Genomic DNA, 22,494 nt, shown 5'->3' on the forward strand with positions numbered 1-22,494 from the left:
TCCCGAAGGCAAGGAAGCTTGGATGGGAAGTGTTGGTTCATAAGCTAAGAGGGTTCCAATTGCCTTTGCACAAATCGATATGTTTAAGCTAATATTCAAGCTTTTATGGACACCAATAGTTAACACTTCTTACACGTGAAAACTTGCAGTGACTTGTAATGAAGAGTATTTCGGCAATCAAAATTTGATCAGTAGTATAGAGGCAACAAACCCCTTTTGTTGAAGTATAGAGGCAGGAGGCATCTTCGAGTGATGGATCATCCACAAGGGTATAATGAAACTGGAATCCTTGTTGCTTGTAGGTTTTTGTAAGAATCTTCAGTGAATAACCTAACATAAGGTGAGAATTCTTTCCATTTTCTGCTTATGCTACATTTGCTAAGGAAGAAGCACTATGGAGTCAGGACTACCATTTTTTTAAAATGACAGGCAACACTATGGAACCGAGTCTCCATTTTACGTAGAAAGCTGTAGCAAGTGCAGCGTCAGCCCATATGTTTGGGGTTGCAATCATTTACTGGTCTAGAGCATTATATACAGTATAACTACTTCGCATCAGGAAAACATTGAAGCTATATCTGGAAATGCTATCTTATGAAGCTCAGTTGCGTAAGAATGCAGAGGCAAGGCAGTCAATAACTTGTGTATCAGGCCTGAATTGGGTACAGTAAATCTTATTACACTAGCCCATGCTTTCTCATCCTCCGCTAATTCCATCCTCAAGCACTTGTGCATCACGCCTGAATTGATCAGTACAGTATCTTCATCCAATTGTTGTCATAACACCAGCCCATGCTCCGTCATCCTCCGCTTCCATCCTCATTCCCTGGATGACAATGATCAAGATTACATTAAAGAACGATAAATCTCTCGTCTATGATTGGAAAGAAACTGATTATTGTAATCATATCATCTGAGCCCAACAAGCTTTATCATCCTCCGCTTCCATTCTCATTCCCTGGATGACAATGAAGATTAATAGTGCACTTGAGAACAATTAATCTCTCATGACGAATAATTGGAAACAAACTAAACTGCAGGTCATTAAGCTCACCTAGAAAATCAGCTTGCAAGTTCAGTTCCGCCGCTGCTAGGGCTAACATTCTCTGCAGTGCAGCACCCTCCGCTTCAGTCATCGCAGCAGTATCTGGACTCACACGTCGCCGCATCCACGGAAACAACGGTTTGGCAGTCCTCATCCACAGATCACAAATCCTTGAGCCAGCCTCTGAAGGCCATGCCAGAATGAGTCTGCAACAGCGATACCAGATTATGTCGCAAGCGTCTTGAAGCCAGAGGGGACATACTGCGGCGTAGAGGCCGGTCGACTTGTTAATGCACGGTCCTCGGGCCTGCAAGATCAGGCGCCAACAGGCGCAGAAATTACTGTACAGTTCTTCTTCTGAATCTGGACTAAATTCGTCTTCTTCAGCAATATCTTCCAACGGGGAAATCCAGTATTCCTCAATGGGGAGATCAACGTCGCTCTGATCAGAGCTCTCAGAAGCAAGTTCTATTTCTGTGGTGTGAGGGATAGAAATGAGAACGTTTGCCTCGCTCCGGTCCTCGGGAACAGGTTCAATTTCTGTATTGCTCCCTTGGACCTCTACTGGTTGGTCATTTGTACATTCCGTGCCCTCTCTGACAGCAGGTTCCTGCATTTCTGTACTATAACGGCCCTGCCCGGGAGAATAAACTAGAACGTCTGGCAGGATCTGATCCGTGTCTGCGATAGGTTCAATTTCTGTATTGCTCTCCTGGAGCTCTCCTGTCTCGTTTATCACATATTCCGTGCCCTGTCCAACAGGAGATTCCTGCATTTCTGTAGCATTATAGCGGCCCTGCCCGGGAACATAAACTAGAACGTCTCGTAGGACCGGATCATTGAGGATAGCTGGTTCACTTTCTAGAGCGCTCTCATGGGGCAGTACTGGCCGCTCATTACCTTCGGTACTCTCTGCCAGCGATTCAGTTTCTGTGCAGTTACTACAAGAAATGACGTACACTGGAGTCGACGGGCTCTCTTGGACTGGTTCATTATGGTCTGTGCTCTCTTGAACAGGTTCAATTTCTCGGCCATGATCAGTAAAATCCAGTAGAGCTGGCACTTCCTCTCGGAGGACTGCAGCTGAAGGTTCATTGCAATCTGTGGTCGTCTTAATTGGGAGAGGTTCAATACTAATATCTTCTGTGCCTTCTTGGATTCGTTCGACTATCCCAGCTGTGCCATGCTCAGGAATACTCACTACCTCAGTACTGTCGTCAGGACGTCGATCATCATCTGTGGCATTATCCTCGGTGACGGTCACTCGCCGCGGGCTCATCTCAACCATCACATATCCGGTTTCTGTCATGACTGTAGGGTTGATCACCGCTGGCTGAGGCCTAATTCCGTCACCGCATGCCTCAGAGCGATCCTGCAGGTCCCTCGTTTGGTCTGCTGGCTCGTGCCTTTCCTGTGCTGGTTCATATCTTTCAATGCTCTCTGCGACCGGAGGTTCAGGATTGTCATGCGCTGGACTACCTGGGGGGTTCTCAAGTTCAGGTTCTAATTGGACTCGTCCAATTATTCCTGTGCGGCCATATTCATCAGGATTAATCAGTGCTCGTGGATGGATCTCACTGTCGTCAGGTTGATTATCATCTGTGTAAATAGCGATAACCACCATCCGCTCGCTCTCGAGGATCAAACGTCCCGTTTCTGTGACTTCAGGATGAATGGCTACTGGCCACGGCTGAGGAGAGCTCTCCTCGGATACCTCAGACTGATCCTGCCGAGCACTCGTTTGATCTGCTGGCTCATTACTTGCCGTGCTCTCTGCGATTGCATAGCTCCCCTCGGATTCCTCAGGCTGATCATCCCGTCCATCACTCATTTGATCTGCCTATGAAGTTGCTTGTAAAAGCGGCAATTCCAATTATTGAACCACTACAAATTCAAAATAGGGGTTGACAAGCATTAGAAGCACAATATGGCTGATGGCATGGGAAAATGCTGTAATCAGCGTAACATTGCTGCATGAAGAAGTTATAAACGGCTGGAGAAAGGGCATTCTAAATCCTTCAACTGTGCAAACGTGTTGTAAGCCTTTGCCTAATAAATATCATGCAAAAATTTATGCATAACCAACAGATCCGAAATGCTGCAACGCCAGTTCACATCGCTAACAGTAATTGAAGAGAAATGACATACAACACGATGTAGAAGCTAGCAGAGATTACTGATCATAACAGATCATGAAATGCTGCAACAACTGTTTGAAATGGTGAAACAATCGACGTTACAGAGAAAAGAGAAGCTTCAAATCACAGATCACGATTGAAACAACCGTTTGGAATGCTGCAACAACTGTTTGAAATGCTGCTGCAACAATTGGTGTACCAGAGTCACGAAAAGCTTCAGACAATTGAAATGGCGAAACAATCGACATTCCAGAGACAAGAAAGGCAGCTTGAAACAGATCACGATTACCGAAGGGAGAAGATGATCGGCAGCGTAGAGAAGGCAATACTTCGGCAGGAGAGAATTGCAGCTTCGCTCGCGTGAATAAACAGCTTGTTGCGAGAGAATCGATCTCACATAGCTTGTATAGGAGCTAAGCGCCTGTAGAACATTGCATTTTATAGAGTGCTTGTGCCAAACGTTAATACTGATTAGCGTCGCGATTAACTCGCTCAAAGAATCGGCTAATGACATACATTGCCACACAGATATTTCAACGGTCCCTTTATCTTATCATTGGGTGCAATTTGTAGCTCTCCCATTTCAAAGCTACAACTCTAAGAGCCATATTGATTGATAAACAAGCCATGGTTAACCATATTCTTAATCATGTATATAATCCTATTCATAAAAGTAGACCACTTAACTTAAATTTAGGGATATCTTTTCACTAAAGAAGAATCACTATCACTATTTCTATCGCACATGTTCTAATGGTTAATGCTAACCAAGACATATCAGAGAGACTCGGCTGATTGATTGATTGACCACCGAAAATTAAGTATTGCCCTCCTAATAGCATATACCTTTTCCCTTTTTCAAAGCAAAAGATTATGATAGTAGGCAAACATTGCATAATAGTTTTACCATTTGAGGAACATGTGTCAAAGATATCAATCTTTCCTCCATCAAAATGTGCTTTACGCAATGCCCTATTCATATCCCAATGCATCCTTAGACTTGCAGAGTATCAAAACTTCCCCTCTTGTTCATGCATCTATGGGAAATTCATTCAGTAGATTATGTGGGCATAGTTTTTGGATATACCTCCTCTTATAATTGTATAATTTCTCGCATTCTCTTCACTCTTCATATTATTTCCACCGTATAATTATCCATCACTCTTTCTCTTACGTATCTATAATATCTGGGATTCTCTTACATATCTATAATATCTGGTATTCGCTTCACTCTCCATACTAAACATTTATCCATTAACTTTCCTCTCTTTTCTTCTCTTGGCTTGCAAATAACTCTTATAGTATATACTACCATAAAAGAATATAGCTCATACTACCATAAAAGAATATAGCTCATGGCCTGCAACTTTGCCAAGTTCTTGGTCTGTAAATGGCAAAGGGAAGTGATCTTTTTGCATTTTACTATTAAGCTTTCTATAATCAACATAGATGCTGATTTTCTTACTATTCTTCTTGGATACTACCACAATAGGAGATACCCATTCATTGTATGCAACAAGATATATGAATTCCCTATCTAAAAGCTTAGCGATTTTAGCTTTCACCAATTCTGCATACACAAGATTTGCTTGCTGTTGACGCTGGCATACAGGTTTTCTGCTTGGTTCTCGATCAATGTAATGCTGGCAAAGTTCAGCCTTAATACCCTTAAGGTTCTTATATGACCAGGCAAAAACCTTAACATGTGCTCTTCATACACTTCAACATATAGACCCAATAGCGATGTTTAAAATGACGAAATTATTCATGGAAAAAATTGTCCCCCTCTTCGATATTTGCATCGCTATTAGCGATGCGATGAATTTGCCACTATATGCATTGCTAATAGTGACTGTTGTAGTTTCTTGTATAAATTATTTGCTAATGTCACGTACACCTAATATCTAAAAATTGTGCATCAGATTTTCTAAAAAAAAGAAATCCTCTGATTGCAAAAGCTAGATATAATCAATTTGAAAAGATAGTACGCAATGAGATTTTTCATCAATTGCTTATGCTCTAGAAGAAGAGCTTGTGATTACAAAAGCTAGATATAATCAATTCAAAAAAGTATTACTCAATCAAATTTTTAATCACTTGCTTAGGCCCAAGAAGAAGAGCTTCACTTGAAGCTTTCAATATTGCAGTCAGGACCTTGAGGTATGAATAAGTCCCATTGATCTTCTGCTCACTCTAGCTTTTTCCAAACTTGTTCAAGTCTTTTTGAGGGAGCACTTGGACATTTGTAAGAGTTATACCATGGTGTTGGAGCCAAAAACACTTATATAAGGATTAGTAGTGTCTCTGAGCTCTGCTTTTTCCTTCTTGTTTTTGCCTATATCTAAGTCATCTTCTATTTCTTCTTTCTTGGCCTCACCCTTCATCAAAGGCATCTTGTGCCTCACAAGAGGGCATCGACCTGACCTCACCCTCAATCTCAATGGATGGAGGTCTTTCAAGATCCAAAGAATCAAGCTCATTCTCCCCCTTCTCAAACTCCATTTCTTGAGCTGCAACCTGTGGTGCAAGGATTCATTCTTCTAATATATCCACATATCTTTGTCTTTTTTCTTATATCCTAACTTCATAAGAATACTTTCTACCTTCGAATACATATCCATTCTCCCCCATCCTTCTCCCTTCACATAATACTCAATCATTTCTTCCTCTTCTTGGACTCATGAAGGTTGGCATTCTTCGGGATAGGGATAATCTATGTAGAGGTATTCTCCTTCTAGGTGGTAGTTGATGGGAAATTCAGGGTAGTGAAAGGTGAGAAAGATCGAAGCTTGCTTGAAAGTGAGTTATGGCGAAGAGCAAGAGCAAGAAGAGAGAGAGACACAAATGGGAACTCCATTAGTCACAATGTGTGACCGAGCCTTCCTTTATTCAAATTGTCACTAAAAGAATAAAGAATAAAGTGACAGTGATGGGCACTCGCCACCTGCAGTGTGCAGTGGTGGGTACAGTCAGTGTAGTAATACATGGGCGGCTAGGCATAGGTGCCTTTACCCCCAACAGGTAGTAGTATCCATCTTTTTGAGAAGGGTATTCAATATAGAGGTATTGGTCCGCATGGTATCCTTCTTGCTAGTAGTCTTCAGGGTAGTAGTCAAGGTAGCAACAGTCAGCTTCTTCTTATTGGGGACGAGGTGTTCCAAGATCTCATCCTCTTCCTTCTTTTCTTCATCATCTTCATTTGATCAGAATTCTTCATCTTTGTTCATATGTTTTATCTTTTCTTGGCTCCTTAGTTATTTTTTGGTCAACGTCACTCCATTTTTAAGCTCTTGGACTCTTTTGGTTGTCATCTATTTCAAGCATAATTTGGACTACTTTGTGGCTTATTCATATCCAAACGCAATCTCCCAATTCCATCTCAAGTATGATTTCTTCTTGTAGCTCCATATCAAGGTCTTGAGCCATCTTCACTTGCCGTAGCCTCTCTCTCTCTTTGTGTGTGTTTTCTCTTCTTTTGTTTTACCTCGGCTGCCCTATGTGTGTGTGTGTGTGTGTGTGTGTGTGTTCTCTCTCTCTATCCCTCTCTCTCTCTCTCTCTCTCTCTATTTTCTCTTATTTTCTTTATTTTTCTCTCTCCCTCTCACTCTATCTATTTCACTTTCTCTCTCCCCCGCCCTCCCTGCAGTATAAGATACAGGCCTCATACAATGTTCAAAGCGACATAAATATTCATTAAAAAAATTCCCTCGTCGTCTACTAAAAGCATTGATATAAGTGTCTCTACAAAATTGTTGCAGAAACCATCGCTGTTTTTGTCACTATTATTTGCATCGTTATTTCACAGATAGTTGTTAAGATGGAACTTGCCAAAACTCTAGTACTTAAGGCTCCTCAAAGGGGTGAAGTTTTCTATATCTTTATGATAGTAGTAACCATGCACAATATTAGTTGCTAGCTATTGGGAAGCACAATTTATCATCTAACTACATTTACTAGGTGTGTGTAGACTACAAATAGCGATAGTTGTAGAGGGAAAATAAATTTTGTGGTAGGGTAGACATATAACACCATGTGCTGTATAATATTCTACAAAGCCATTATATGTTGGGTACGCAATGGTCATCTAGACGAGTGCAAAATGTGGTGTGCAAAGACAATTCTTTAATGATTTTTTGCCTACTTGTTGCTGTGCTACTAGAAACTAGGACCAAGTTTTCTTATCTTCTGATCTGGGCAGCCATTGGACAAGTGAAGGTAGGAATTGGAGAGAGAAAGACTAGATTTCAACCTTGTAATGTAGGCAGCCATTTGACAAGCAAAGGCAAGCATTGGAGAGCATAGAAATTCTTCATCTTGATGGTGGCATTGTTTGCTATGGGTATATGGAGCTTCTGGTATGGCTTATAGCCCTTCTCCCCCTCATTTTTTTGTCCTCTTGCACTACAAGATATAGACCTTATAGCGACGTTTAAAGCGACGAAAATACAAACAACAAAATTTGCCCCCATCGTCGCAAAAAGCGTCGTTATTGACGACGCCATAGAATCGTCGCTATATGCGTTGCATTTGCGACGTAATAGCGACGCATATAGCGACGGTTGCAGAGATTTTGCGACGCTGATAGCGACGACAATAGCGACGCGTGCAGTAAATTTGCGACGCAAATAGCGACGGTAACAGAGAAAAAAAAATTTTGTGGCAGGGCAGCGCACTGTGTGCTGTATGAGAGCCATACAAAGTAGTTTCTGCACTGCTGCATACAAAGCGTTTGCAAACAAAAAGAATGTATACTGAAATCATAAAACTGATAGATGAAATAAATACATGATATCGCATAAAATGCGATTGGTACAATCATAAAACAATATCACTAATACATAGAAAATGTCTACATAGATCGGGCGACTAAAAACTAAAGATATGTGAGCGCTAAGGATCCAAGGGCGAGCTACAAATCGTCGTCCCCCGAAAGCTCTTCCCGCTGTAAAGGAGCATCAAACGGATTCTGCAGAAAAAGAAACAACATATTAATCCACCATACAATAATGCATTCAAATATCTCATGGTAACTACGGACAAGAAAGATGAGTGACTTACTGGGCCGCGGCGTCTGTACAATCGATCGATCAATGATCTGAGACCGTGCCTCTCTGCATATCGAGTCTCAAGGCCTTGCGGATCGCGATTTGTAATGGAGTGCTGCAAAGAAAACAAAATGCTAACATCCAAGTTTGGATCCAAAAGCTGAGAAGTGCATCTTTATTGGTTACTCTCTGCAGCAAAAAGGGTATAGATGCTATAACCCTTCTACTGGTAAGTTTACAGTGAGCAGAGATGTTGTTTTTGATGAGATGAGTAGCTGGTATAAACCAGTAAATGTGATAGATGATGTAGATGCACAAAATGGTAATGCTGCACAGAATTCACAGCAGCAGTCACAAAATATTAGTGGACCTGGAGTGTCCTCTAGCAGTGGTTCACATTCTTTGCCATGGACAAGCAGATTGAGATCAGGAGAATCTTCTCAAGGCAGTGCAAATAGTGGTATGCAAGTGTCACGAAAAGGAAAAGAGAAGGTAGATCAGCCCATGTTTGATGTGAATGCAGGTCACTCTTATGTGGATGGTGAATCCAGTGGCTCAGAATAGAGCATTGATGATGAGTTGGGTATTCCTTCTATTGTTACACCTGGAGTAAGGAAGACCATGGATGTTTTGAGAGCACCTGGGAGTGAACCTACTTTACGCAGGTCAACCAAAGTTAGGTATCCTGTGGATAGGCTGAAATATGATGGATTTACAGCCATTCACTATGCATATATGGTCAAAGTGATACAGGAACCAGAACCCACTTCTTTTGAGCAAGCCATGGGAAAAGAAAAATGGGAGAAAGCCATGGATGAAGAAATGGATGCCTTGGAAGCAAATGCTACATGGGAATTGGTACTTTTGCCTAAAGGTAAGAATGCAATTGGCTGTAAGTGGGTTTATAAGGTGAAGCACAATACAGATGGTTATGTGAACAGATACAAGGAAAGATTAGTAGTCAAGGGGTATGCACAAACATATGGCATTGACTATGAAGAAACATTCAGTTCGGTTGCAAGGATGGCAACCGTAAGAGCAGTCATTGCTATGGCTGCATCAAAGGGATGGTCTTTACATCAGATGGATGTAAATAATGCCTTCTTGCATGGTGATTTGCAAGAAGAGGTCTATATGGAGCAGCCACCAGCTTATGTGCATGATGTTCATCCTGAGTTTGTTTGTAGGTTGAAGAAAGCCTTGTATGGCTTGAAGCAAGCATCTAGAGCATGGTCTAACAAGATAGGACAGTATCTTGTCACTATTGGCTTTCAGATTTCCAAGGCAGATTTCTCACTTTATGTGAGAAAAACAGAGAAAGGTATTATGCTACTTGTCATTTATGTTGATGATTTGATTATGACAGGTGACAATGATGAAGATATCCTTCATGTGAAAATGTTATTGAAGCAGAAGTTTGAGATGAAGGATTTGGGAGAGCTGCGTTATTTCTTGGGCATTGAGGTGATTAGATCACCAAGTGGGATACAGCTCTTGCAGAGGCAGTATGGATTGGACATGCTGTCCAAATATGGGATGACAGGCTGTAAGCCTATTTCAGTTCCTTTGGAGCAGAATGTGAAGCTGAGCGCAGATGCAGGTGAGCTTCTGGAAGATAGTACTATGTAGAGACGCATAGTAGGAAGCTTGATTTATATGACAGTCTACAGATGGGCCAGTTGTCATTTATTGTGACAACATGAGCAGTATACACTTGGCAAATAACCCAGTCTATCATGCTAGAACAAAGCACATTGATGTGCATTATCACTATGTGCTAGAGAGGGTTTTACTAGGTTTTATTGATCTAGTTTATGTCAGCATAGAGGATCAGGTAGCTGACATATTTATGAAGGCATTGGGCGCAGAGAAGCTGCGCAAGTTCAGAGACCTGCTTGGTGTGCAGGAATTGGGATTGAGCTCGAGGGGGAGTGTTGAGATATTGAGCTCCACTCATGATATGCCAGGGTAACTGTTGTGCATTTATGACACCGACTTGTCAGTTGCAGATGCGGTTGGTATACCGCCCATGAATAATAGCTAGATGACAGCTATCCTTATCTACTCTAGTTCGTGGCTCAGTTAGTATGCCACCTTAGTTAGTTGAGTTTGGTTTGAGACCCATATATAGGGTTCTTCTATTTCTTTGTATGAGAGTTCTTTTGGCTTACACAACTAAGAAGAGGAAAACTGTTTTCAGCCTCCACCCTTGTGTGTATTCCCCCATTGTGCAAGCAAGAAAGCTACAAGTGAGACTCCTTCCTTCTCTCCCACAATCCTGACAGTCAGTAGCCTCTCTCTCTCTTTCTCTCTCTCTCTCTCTGTGCCTTGCTTTGATCTCTCTCCCTTCTTCTTTCTATACATCTCTTCATTAAAAAAAAAAAGAAGTAAAGAAAAGAGAAAAATAAAGGGAGAAGAGATAATGCACTTACCTTAACGCTCAAAGAAGAATCTGTTTGCACTTTCCTTCTTTTTCTTTTCCTTTGTGAATTCCTCTCAACCTCCCATGCTTTGAACTCTTTCCCTCTCTTTTGCTCTCTTTCTTCTCTTGCTTGTTTAAAAACTTGTAAAATGCAACGCTCTAGTTTTGATTTTTTTTATGAAGCCCCTTTTTTGTTTCTCTCTATCTCTCTCTTCTTTTGCCTCCTTTCTTCTCTCTATTTCTGTCCCTCCTTCCCTCCCCACTCTCACTCAACGCATCTTGTTGCAAACATAATCAAATATAGAAAATAAAAGGCTCTAAAAACAAAGATATTGATAGCTATGTCTCCCCACCTATCTTTATTTCTCTCTCCCCCTCTCCCTTTTCTTTCTTTTCCTTATCTCATTCTCTCATTGATTTCCTATTTCTCTCTCCCTCTCTCGCTCTTTTTTTTTTTGTCTATCTCTCTTTCTGCCTCTCTATTGATCTCTTCTTTTCACTCTCCTTCCTCTCTTTACCTTATCCTTCTTTTCTACCTCCTTCTCTCTTCCTTCCTTCTCTCTCTCTCTCTCTATTTCTCTCCCTCTCTCATTCTCTCTCTATTTCTCTTTCTTTGTTTCTCTCTCCTCTCTCCCTCGTTGTTTCTCATGCATCCTCCTCTCTTCCTCCCTTCATCTCTCATTTCTCTTTTCCTCCTTTTCTTTGTTTTATTTCTTCCCTTTCTCTCCCTTTTTCTCTCTTCCTCTCCCTTCCTGCTTCTCCCTCCCTCCCTCTCTCTCTTTCCATGCATCTCTTTGCAAAGAAAAACAAAAAAAAGAAGAAAACACAAAAATAAATCAAGAAGAGGTAATGTACCTACCTCAAAAGCCTGAAGATGAAACCCTTTGTCCTTCTTCTTCGCACTTTCCCTCCCCTTTCCCTTGCACACTTCTCTTTCTTCTTCGTGTACAGTGGCAACAATAGCAATGGTAGTGATGAGCTTCCCCACTCTCTCTCCCTATTCCTCTCCCTCTCCCTATCAAAGCTTTAATATCTCTTGCTCTCTCTTTCATTATTTCTCGTAAATGTTTTTGGCAAATTCCACCCTCAGGTTTTTGAAACTTTCTTCTTAGAGCGGCATCGCTATGAGCATCACTATGTGCATCACAAATAGGCTTTTCGATGCTAGTAGTGATGCTCATAGTGAGGCATATAGCATGTACCTTTTGTATATTGGAACTTATTGTGAATGAGGTTTTAATAGAACCATTTACACAAATAATCTACTCTTGATCACATAGGTATTGAACATGTACCTTTCGACAATAAAGGTGTAATATTTTGTTTTACTCTTCCAAACATTCCTGATCCTTTGAACTCCATGACCATTGGTTACTTTTAATCTTGAGGATTAATGAGTACAAATCCTCATCTTCCTTACCTTGAATTTGACAACCATGATAGTGCATAACTTGCTTAAGCTCTATAAAATCATTGGGTGGCATTAATTCAAACCATGTAAGTGGATATTCACTTCCATCCCCATAAACAATCAATTCCATTGTTGTTTCCTCTAGATGGGGCAACATTACCTCCTGCATTTTTTGTGTATGAATCTTAACTTATGTAAGTCAACGTCTATAACATCCAACCAGTCTCTTTGATAATAATGATTTATATTTATTTAATTACTAATATAGGGATTAAAGGCATGATATAGCCAAGTAGCACTAGTAGGGATTTTCGCACGAGCTATAACTTCCAAACTGGATGTAGGTTTGTGTTCACTCCAAATTTTATCCATTTGCTCATGTTCAACAGAGCTTTTCTTATAGATGGCTCAAGATTGTCCCATTTGTAGTGTGTCAATGTTTAATTTAGATTCTTGTTCTTTTAAATACATCTCAAGAAGTGAAATTTCTTCTAGATATCACCTCTCCCTAAATTGGAATTCTGGCTTCTCCTTTTGTAGCTCCAAAATTTTCCTCATTGCTTCATTTACTACAATCATTATTGCTTCCCACTTGATTTCCAATGTCATGTTTAATTCTATAACTATTTATCATAACTATATTGACATTTATTAGAAGTCTGCACAAATCTATGCAAGGCCAAAGATGGGCCATTCTTACCATCAGAAAATATCATCCACTGTAAGGATTTGCAACTGTCCATGTTTCTTCTATCCCTTTCCTTTTCAACCAACTGATGAGACACTACAAGGATACAGAGGCATAGCAATGGCGCTTTCTGATGCAAATTAGCGGCGTCACTATTTGCGTCACAAATGCAATGCAAATAGCGACAATATTCATGCGAAAAAATGCGGGCCGAAATCCAAGCACATCATTTTGTGCAAACGAATGAAAGAGAGAGCAAAAGGGAGAGCAAACTCCATCTTGCATTTGAGAGGAAGAAAGAGAGAAAGAGAGAAAGAGGGAGAAGGAAAGCTTCTCACCGCTGCCGCTGCCATTTGCGAAGAAGAGGAGGAAGTGTATGGAGGGCAAAGAGAAGCTGCCGAATCCATCCTCGGGCATTTGCAGTAAGTGCATTGTTCCCTCTTGCTTTGTTTTTGTTTTTTCTCATTTTCTTTTACTTGTTTTTGTTAAAAATCATGTGTATTGAGAGAGAAATAGAGGAAATAAGAGAGGGAGAGGAAATGAGAGAAAAGGAAAGAAGGAACGAGAACATAATAGGAAAAGAGAGAAAGAGAGGGAGAGGGAGGAAGGGAGGGAGTGAGAGAGGGAGGGAGAGGTTGTTGTTATTGTTGTTGTTGTTTTATTTCTTCTTTTCTTTTTTTCTTGTTTGTTGTTGTTGTGGTAGTCGTATTAGTAGTAATAGTAGTGGTAGTGGTAGTTATTTAATTTTTTATTTTCTTATTTGTTGTTGTTTTGGTAGTTGTAGTAGTAGTAGAAGTAGTGGTAGTGGTAGTGATAGTAGTAGTTTTTGTTGTTTAATTTCTTCTTTTCTTGTTTGTTGTTGTTGTGGTAGTCGTGGTCGTGGTTGTAATCGTCATAGTCATGGTAGTAGTAGTAGTAGTAGTAGTAGTAGTAGTAGTAGTAGTAGTAATAGTTTTCTTGTTTGTTGTTGTTGTAGTAGTAGTAGTTTTTTTTCTTTTCTTGTTTATTGTTGTTTAGTTTTCTTTTTTGTTGTTGTTATTGTAGTAGTAGTAGTAGTTTTTTCTTCTTTTCTTGTTTGTTGTAGTAGTAGTAGTAGTAGTAGTAGTAGTAGTAGTAATTGTTGTTGTTGTTTTTTCTTCTTTTCTTGTTTATTGTAGTGGTAGTGGTTTGTTGTTGTGGTAGTCGTAGTCGTAGTCATAGTCATAGTCATAGTCATAGTCATAGTCATAGTCATAGTCATAGTCATAGTCATAGTCATAGTCGTAGTCGTAGTCGTCATAGTCATGGTTGTGGTAGTGGTAGTAGTAGTAGTAGTCTTCTTATTTGTTGTTGTTTTTTTTTTTCTTGTTTATTATTGTTTATTTTTCTTATTTGTAGTAGTAGTAGTTGTTTTTTTTTTCCTTCTTTTCTTGTTTATTGTAGTGGTAGTAGTAGTAGAGAGAGAGAGATGTCTTGTTAAAGGAAATAAGAGAGGGAGAGGAAGAGAAAAAGAAAGAAGGAACGAGGGAGAGGGAATAAACATACAACATAATAAAGAAAGAGAAAAAGAGAGACAGATGGAAGGAGAGATTTGGATAAAAAACAAAGAGAGAGTGGTGGCGAGGTCCAGTGTAATACCACGAGACAGGAAACACTCCGACATACGTTAATTTATGGGTGGGTGGAGACTTTACATACGTTAATTTTGTTGAGTTACAAGATAAGAAATCCCCTTCTCAAACTATTTAAGAAAGACAAAAAGAATGATAACAAAAAAAAATTGTTTGTCGTAACGTAGACCAAATGGAAAACGATGAAGGTCATGATGTTCAAGATTTCGAGGTGTGTCTTAATCAGCGTGTCTTATATGATTGCTCTCAATGTAAGCTAGCAATTAGACGAAAACATCGATTGTCTATAGAACATGTACGACACTTTGGCGAGTTTCAATCTGAGATCATTGACCATGCGATCTTAGATTTTGAGCAAATGGTAAGAAAAGTGTATATCAATCATGCATTGTATTCGCAAGCTAATGGAATACCATATATAAAAACATTGGGTGCGGCTGAAAATTTTTCTATCCAGAGAGGTGATATATCATCCCAAGGAGGAGTGCATCCTTTGCGGCTAGTTAGAAGAGTTTGTGGGCATGCGATGGATGGAGTGCCTGAGCTAATCCACCACTTGGAAGGTACCACCCAATTTATACCATCAATACTAGAGGAGATAGGCAACCTTCCAGACTTACTTACAATCTTGGAGCCTGAGATGGAGGCAATGATCGATGCATTGATGCCCATGGATGTCGAGACTTCTGATCCGCTTAGAGAGGAAGCATCCATACAATTATATGATGGGTGCCGAGTATCTCGCTTGAAGACACTGCTTGCACTCCCAAGTGTGCAAGCAAAATACAGGTGGAGCGATGCAAGTGTGACCAAGTTGTTTAGGTACCTTATATGTACACTTCGTTGATTTCTTTTCGGTACTAACATTAAAAACATTTGTGCTTTTTCAAGGTGTTTTATGATTTTTTTTCAAGTTACTGAAGTATCATATATTACTACTTGCAAATACCATGCCTAAGTCTCGTGATGATGCGTGACATGTTTTACGAAAGCTTGGCATGGGCTACAACAACATCCATGCATGTATCAATGATTGCATACTGTTTCGAGGAGAATACGAGACTATGGAGACATGTCCAAAGTGTGGTGCTCACAGGTATCGACAGGACTTGCAAGGGCAAACTATCCCTCAAAAAGTTCTTAGACACTTTTCGCTTATCTCTCACATAAACCACATGTTTTGTACGTCCGGTATGGCGAGCTTGACAATGTGACATGCGCAGAATAGGTCTACAGATGGAGTTCAACTAATATCAACGGATTCACGTGCATGGAGCCACATTGAATCTACCTTCCTAGGCTTTACCCAAGAGCCAAGGAATCTTCGGCTTGGTCTTGCTATGGATAGCATGAACCCATTTGGTCTGCACTCAACTTCTTACAGTGTGTGGACTATAGTCCTTGTCAACTACAATATCCCTCCATGGCTTTCTACGAAGAAAGGACATCTCATCCTTAGCTTGCTCGTCCTCGGCCACTACAAAGTCAAAAATATGGACATGTATCTTCGTCCATTAGTCGATAAGCTTAAGCTTTTGTGGGAGGATGGGGTCACCGTGTACGATATGAGCAAGCGCAATGGTCGACGGTCCGCAATATTCGAGCTATTCTCATGTGGACCATGCATGACTTTCCGAGATTCGGAGAGTGCTCAGGTAAGTAGGCTTCCATTCTCATTGGTAATATCTATTATAGCTCATTCAAGTCTATATTCACTGGATAGAGATGTTGGGACAGGTGTGGTTACCTCAGATTATCATGCATGTCCATTGTGTGGGCTACAGTTAGACTCCCAAAGGTCATGAACCATGAATAAAATGGTATATCAAGGACACACTACTTTCTTGCTAGAGAGTCGTGAACTCAGGGAAGGTTTTCTTGGACAACCTCCAACATGTATGAATGCCCAAAGCTGGTATGAGCTAAAAATGGTCCACACGGAGTCACATCCAAACGGAATGTGACGGTTCTCAGTTTTCTACGAGTTGCCATATTGGACCCACTTACAAATCAACCACTTGTTGGAACCTATGCATATTTTCAAGAATGTGGGCAACTTGCTATGGAACCACATCACATGAAAGAGAGACACTAGGGGCACGAATGGATTTGAAGAAAGTAGGCAAGATGGAGGTGCTTTGGGCCGCAGTCGAGTGCTAATGGTCACTTGCAGCTACCTTGCGCTCCTTGGGTTTTGTCCACTAAAGAAGAGCACATTGTGAAGCAAATAGTCAAGTCTATCCGCATTCCGATGAGTATGATGTGTTCTCTCAAGTTCGTGTTTTCTAAAGATGACCAATTATTAGGGCTAAAATCCCATGCTCGGGTGGTTCACTATATATATATTCTCTATATAACTTGTGTTCATTGCCTATTTATAAATATCCTAATCTGTGAATTTTTCATGAATAAAAAACAACCCTTTTCTATTCGATCTGTAAGTAACTCCTTTATATGACACCCTTCTGTATGTAAAAAATGTATAAAATTGGTGTTTTAAAAACCCCTTATTTTGAACTCACATTATATATATATATATTCATGAGTGACTTCCCTGAGGGCATAAGATATGTCAAGTTTGTACTACGAATGGATTGTAAGTAGCCTGCCTATTTTTTTATTTGGAGTGTAGTCGTTGTTCATAATGCTTCCTCATTTGTGGCAGTTTGTACTACCGATCGCGATTGCAGGATACCTTACTCCAGAAATACATGGAGTAATTTATAGGTTGTCAACTTTAGTGCAATGGATCTCACAGAATGAGATTAAGACATCCTCTATTGAATCTGCAAGGCGGGGAGTAGTGGAGACGGTCTGTCTCTTTGAGAAATATCTGCCTACCAACATGCTCACGATACAAATCCACCTTGTTGTGCATCTTGTAGATGAAGTGGAGATTGCTGGACCTCTCCATACGTGATGGATGTTCTTTTTGAAGCGCTTCATGAAAACCCTGAAAGGCTTTGTGCGACAACGAGCTCGGTCAAAAGGTAACATGGCTAAAGGTTGATTGGTGTCACCGGCATTAGTGCATATTTCACAGTGGCTACCAATAGTGGATTCAGACAATAGTATGCTATGGCGCTGAAGGACGATGATAGACTGACCGGAGATGTGGTGGTTGGAAATGGGGTGGAAAAAATAATGGATGCTGCAATGGAGGAGAAAGTGAATCACTTTTATATGTTGCACCATGCCTTTATGGAGATGTGGCTCCCTAGGTACTAGCAAGCTAGGAAAGATCGAGTTAAAGCGTAATCTGAATTCGTTGACGAATCGCTTATAAGGGTACATGAGACATGCATTTTCAGTAAGATCATTTTTTTAAGATTTATATTACTATGCTTGGTATGATTTATATTGATTATGCTAACATCAATTTTTGTCTATGCAGGTGACCTTTGTGGATATTTAGATCATTACGATGAGTCAAGGGATGAGCGACGAGAAGCTATAGGAGATCTTCACGTGTATGTCTCCAGATCCGATGGCGAGATTCAGAGATATGGTGGACCAAGAGCTGTCTCAAACACCATCAGGCTGTTCTATTAGATCTATTCGGTGTGCTCTGATGCTTCAGTTTCCAGTAGACGAGGTTGATGCTCTAGACTTGGGCCAGACAGAGGGAGTGGTTCATGGGGATGCTACGGAGACCTCAATGTAGTGAGCCCATGGTTGGCTCCAGATACAGGTGCTACTCCTCACTCTCATAGCGGTTCGAGAGAGCGTGATGAAGTGGTTGTTATGGAGGTACCGACACAGTGTCTCCATCTCATCGTTGTGCTTGAGTTGCATCACCTGTAGGATTTTTCACACCTGTGAGGATGTCTACTTCAGTCACTCCAGCTTTTGCTCAGTCGTCCGTAGGTGGCACCCCTATGGGTGCTACTCCAAGAGACAGTACCCCCGTAGGTAGACTAGATGTACATGGGTCTCTTGGATATGCCCAAGAGTGCGGTCGCACGTGGGAGAGGATACATCTTAGACATACCCTAGATGTACAGGGGTCTCTTGGATATGCCCAAGAGTGCGGTCGCACGTGGGAGAGGATACATCTTAGACATACCCTAGAGGGGTATGGATACCTTATAAATGATAGGATAGAAGCCAACATCATGAATGATGAGGGGAGGAGGGTGATGGGTCGTATGAGAGAGTTGTGGTAACAAGTTTTTCGGCATGTCTTGGATCATTGGAAGAACATACCAGAGGGGAGCAAGGAATACATAATAGCATCCTTGCATGATGAGTTTCCAGTACCAGCCGCCATAGTAGAAAGGTTTTCCACGGGCTGGATGATGGAGTGCATGCGTACGTATATGTCACACAGAGGATCGGACGCACGTAAAGCACTCAAGAGTGGGGCTTCAAAGCCCGAGTGGCTAGATGCGGATAACTGGCACCGACTCAGGGAGGAGGCTACAGATTCTCTAGGACGTTGGAGACAGCAGCACGAGGTAGCGAGGGCACAACTAGACACCGGAGTGGTCCATCATCTTAGGAGTGACAGCCATAGGACATATCTGGAGGACTTTGTAAGTTTTTCTTTTGTTCTGCTTGCTTATTTTTTTGCAATATCCTTTGTACTGACAATCGTGTTTCTAACAGTTGTATTTTGTTTTCTTTGCAGCACTCCATTACAAACTATACTCCCACCGGCCTTGAGACTTGATATGCAGAGAGGCACGGTCTCACTGCATTGATCGACCAATTGTATGGATGCGGTGGCCCTATAAGTCACTCATCTTTCTTGTCTGTAGTTACTAAGTTTAATTAAAATGCTTTATTGTACAGTGGATTAATGTGTAGTTGTTTCTTTTTTTATAGAGTGCGTTCAATGCTCCTTTGCGGCGGGACAAGGTTTCGTGTAGCGAGGATCTATAGCTCGCCCTTGGATCCCTGGAGCTCACATACTCTTCTTTTTTTGTCACATGATTTGTGTAGAAATTTTCTATGTAGTAGTAGTATCTTGCCATGATTGTACCGGTTGCTTTCATTACGTGATCATGTATTTATTTTATGTATCACTTTAATGATTCAAGTACAATTTTTTTTTCCTTGTTACTATTGGTATTAGCGTCGCAAATTTACTGGGTGCGTCACTATTAGCATTGCAAAATGTGTTGCAAAGCATCGTTATCAGCGTCGCTATTTGCGCCGTTATATCAGTGTCACTATTTACGTCAGTATCAGCATACCGACGCAAATAGCGACGCTAATACTGACTGTTCTATGGCGTCGCCAATAGTGACGTTTTTTGCGACGACGGGGGAAAATTTCTTTATGAACATTTTCGTCGCTTTAAACATCAGTATAAGGCCTATATCTTGAAGTGAGAATAAATCCTCTTAGCTCTAACTGGAAATTTCTCAAACCCAAAAGGCAAAACATCTTCCTCATAGGAAAGGTAGTAACTAAACTCTCTAAAATTTGTCATAATCCTCGAGAGTGCTGATTTCCTCCATAATTGATGTGGAGTTTGTTGAAATTTCATTTAGGCTTGATGTTCTTGCTTGGTCCTCATCCTTCTCTTCTAAACCCTCACTGGGGTGAAAGGATTTCTAACTTGTTATATACAAAAAATATATCCCGAAGGTCACTTTCCTCCTGAATTTCACAAAATTCAAGACATGCTTCAATGAATGAATCATTTAAGTCATTGAATTTATAGATTGCATCATCACGATGTTTTTCTTTCCTATTGAAATCATTAAACAATCTAGGGTTGTATCTTTTGAGATGAATAACTAGTGAGTAATATTTCTATCATAGTCATTCTCCGATGAAAAATTTATAGTGTACTCACTAATACCTACATGTTCTACATTGTGAGGTGTCCACGTGGCTCATTCCAAGGTGCACATATTGGTAGTCCATCAATAGGTTCTCCAAATGACATTGCTCGGTGCTCCCTTGGAACATCACGAGATTTGTCACTTAGACCCCACTGAGCCTTTATCGCAAGAAAGTGTTCCAGTCGAATTCACTAGGATTGACTTGAATTTTCAAGTTCCTAAAATCAGACAGGTCTCCTAACAACCAGCTATAGTGTCAGTAATTTTGAGTTTTCACTTCTTACAAGATTACTCAAACTGAAGCAAACTTGCCATTACACTTGGTTCAAAGAAAATGGGAGATGAAGGAAAGTGCAGTACGTCAATTCTCTTGCCCATAAGGCAAAATCCCATTTTGGTCCCCTAAAATAATGCAAATCGATTCTACCTAATGACTAGTTGGTCGATTTATCGTCTTCCTATTTCTATCGTCGATTTAGAAAGGCTCCCAGCTAACACAACCACCCTCTTATTGGAAGAATCCGTCAGGGTTTACGCCTACCTACTTTCCTTGGATGACAGAATCATCTTTAGTTTTTTAATTGCCTACAGTACATTTATTGAAATATATACAACTAGCTTTCTTAATTATTTCACTAAATCACAAGTTCCTTTACGTAATTTATCTCATGGACACGCATACAATTCAAACAACCCTTGAGTAAAATAAAATTATTTATTATATTAGAACTTTTATTACAATTTTCATCTTTCAAACCTTACGAAAAATATATTGAATTCCACGAGGATATTTTTCCTACCAAGATTCCACCCTTGTAACTAGTATTTAGGGTTCCAAGATCCCACCTAGGGTCACAAAGGGGCTCATCAGATTCTATGAGTAATACATCATTTATGGCCAGAGCCCCCCTAGCACTCATATCTCCTATTGTCCCAGGCTATCCCTATTGGACAAACCTTTCACTACGGAGTTAGTCTAAGTCTCTCGGAGTGATAACCATGATCCCCTTGGATTAGGGTCTCGTAACTAGCTTGGGGGCAGCCTAGCACAACCTTTCCTTTTATCTAGTTTGTCAATGCTATTAATCAAAGATCTAGATTCAAGCAAACACAAATATTCCTTTTAAACATATACCAAATGATGTAATGACATTCACATCATCGTGCAGTTCACAGCTGTCGTAGCCAAGGTAGACCTTATCCTAAGGTAACCATACATTCTAATGAGGGTTCTTGTGCCCATAAAAAAGTGTTGAGTACATCTCTTACAACATGTTAAGAAAGACATGAATTTTCTGTTTGGGGCTAACTTGCCCAACATAAACAATTTCTTTTAGAAAAAAAAATATTACAACAATAATTTAATGAGATGATTTACAAACCCTTAAATAGATATTCACTTTTCATAACAATCATTAATCAACCTTAACCTTGTCGCGTTGACACTATATTGAGTTATTTAATTAATCTCAAGTGTGCATATAATCTTTTACTCATTTCGTGCAATATTCTCTTGAAAATATTTCCATCATGATATTACAAATTATAATCTATCTGTAGAGAATTCTTGATACTTATTCTTGAGTTTGGGATCTTGTTCCTTATTGTGAACTTCCCAAAATAATTGTTGATAGTCTAGATCCTTATTTGCTTCATCCTTAGTCAACTCAATGATAGGATTAGTTGGCATTGATACCATTGTAGCCACAGTTTCTGCCCTAGATGGTTCTTTAGTGATAATAGCATTAACGCTTTATGATTAAGGGCATCTGCTACTACATTTTCTTTACAAGGTCTAAACTTAATTTAAAAGTCATACTCCTCTAGAATTTCGATCCACCGTCATTGCCTCATATTAAGATCAGATTGAGTAAAAATCCACTTAAGATTTTTATGATCTGTCACGGTTAAGGAAAACTTATTTCCAAGTAAGTAATGTCTCCATGATTTGAGAGCATGAATCACAACTAACAACTCCAGGTCATGAGTAGCATATCTCTTTTCATGGGCTTTCAACTTTCTGAAGGAGTAAGCTACATGATGACCTTCCTACATTAGTATGCATCCCAATGCAAGAGAGTTGGAATTTGTGACAACTCCAAATTCCTTGCTTAAGTCAGGTAGCCTTAAGATAGGAGTAGTTACCAAACTATGCTTTAGTTGCTCAAAGCTAGATTGTTCAATTGGCGTCCAAATAATGGCAACTTGCCTTTTGAGTAGGTTTGTAAGAGGTGCTGCAATGTGGACATAGTTTCTGATGAATATTCTATACCATCTTGTTAGACCCAAAAAACTTCTCACTTCCTTGATAGTGGTTGAGGGTGTCCAATCTTGAACATC

General features: G+C 40.3%; 1 protein-coding gene across 2 annotated transcripts; it reads right to left on the reverse strand.

Annotated features, from left to right (window-relative positions):
* Positions 1–441: 441 nt before the first annotated feature.
* On the reverse strand, positions 442–3,582 carry LOC148023118 (uncharacterized). 2 transcript variants are annotated; one of them, XM_087695175.1, is made up of 3 exons: positions 3,473–3,582; positions 1,055–2,929; positions 442–826 (listed from the first exon to the last, which is right to left on the reverse strand). In XM_087695175.1, exons 2-3 carry the CDS (start codon positions 2,874–2,876, stop codon positions 801–803), a joined length of 1,848 nt encoding a protein of 615 aa, XP_087551301.1. In that variant the 5' UTR covers positions 2,877–2,929; positions 3,473–3,582; the 3' UTR covers positions 442–800. The 2 variants fall into 2 exon arrangements, with proteins under 2 accessions (XP_087551301.1, XP_087551302.1); XM_087695176.1 differs by lacking the exon at positions 442–826 and adding an exon at positions 829–958.
* Between the last annotated feature and the right edge of the window lie 18,912 nt (positions 3,583–22,494).

The sequence above is a fragment of the Lygodium microphyllum genome, chromosome 16, assembly GCF_053477565.2.
Source record: "Lygodium microphyllum isolate KBCC chromosome 16, Lygodium_microphyllum_v1.1.10, whole genome shotgun sequence".
Lineage (NCBI taxonomy): Eukaryota > Viridiplantae > Streptophyta > Polypodiopsida > Schizaeales > Lygodiaceae > Lygodium > Lygodium microphyllum.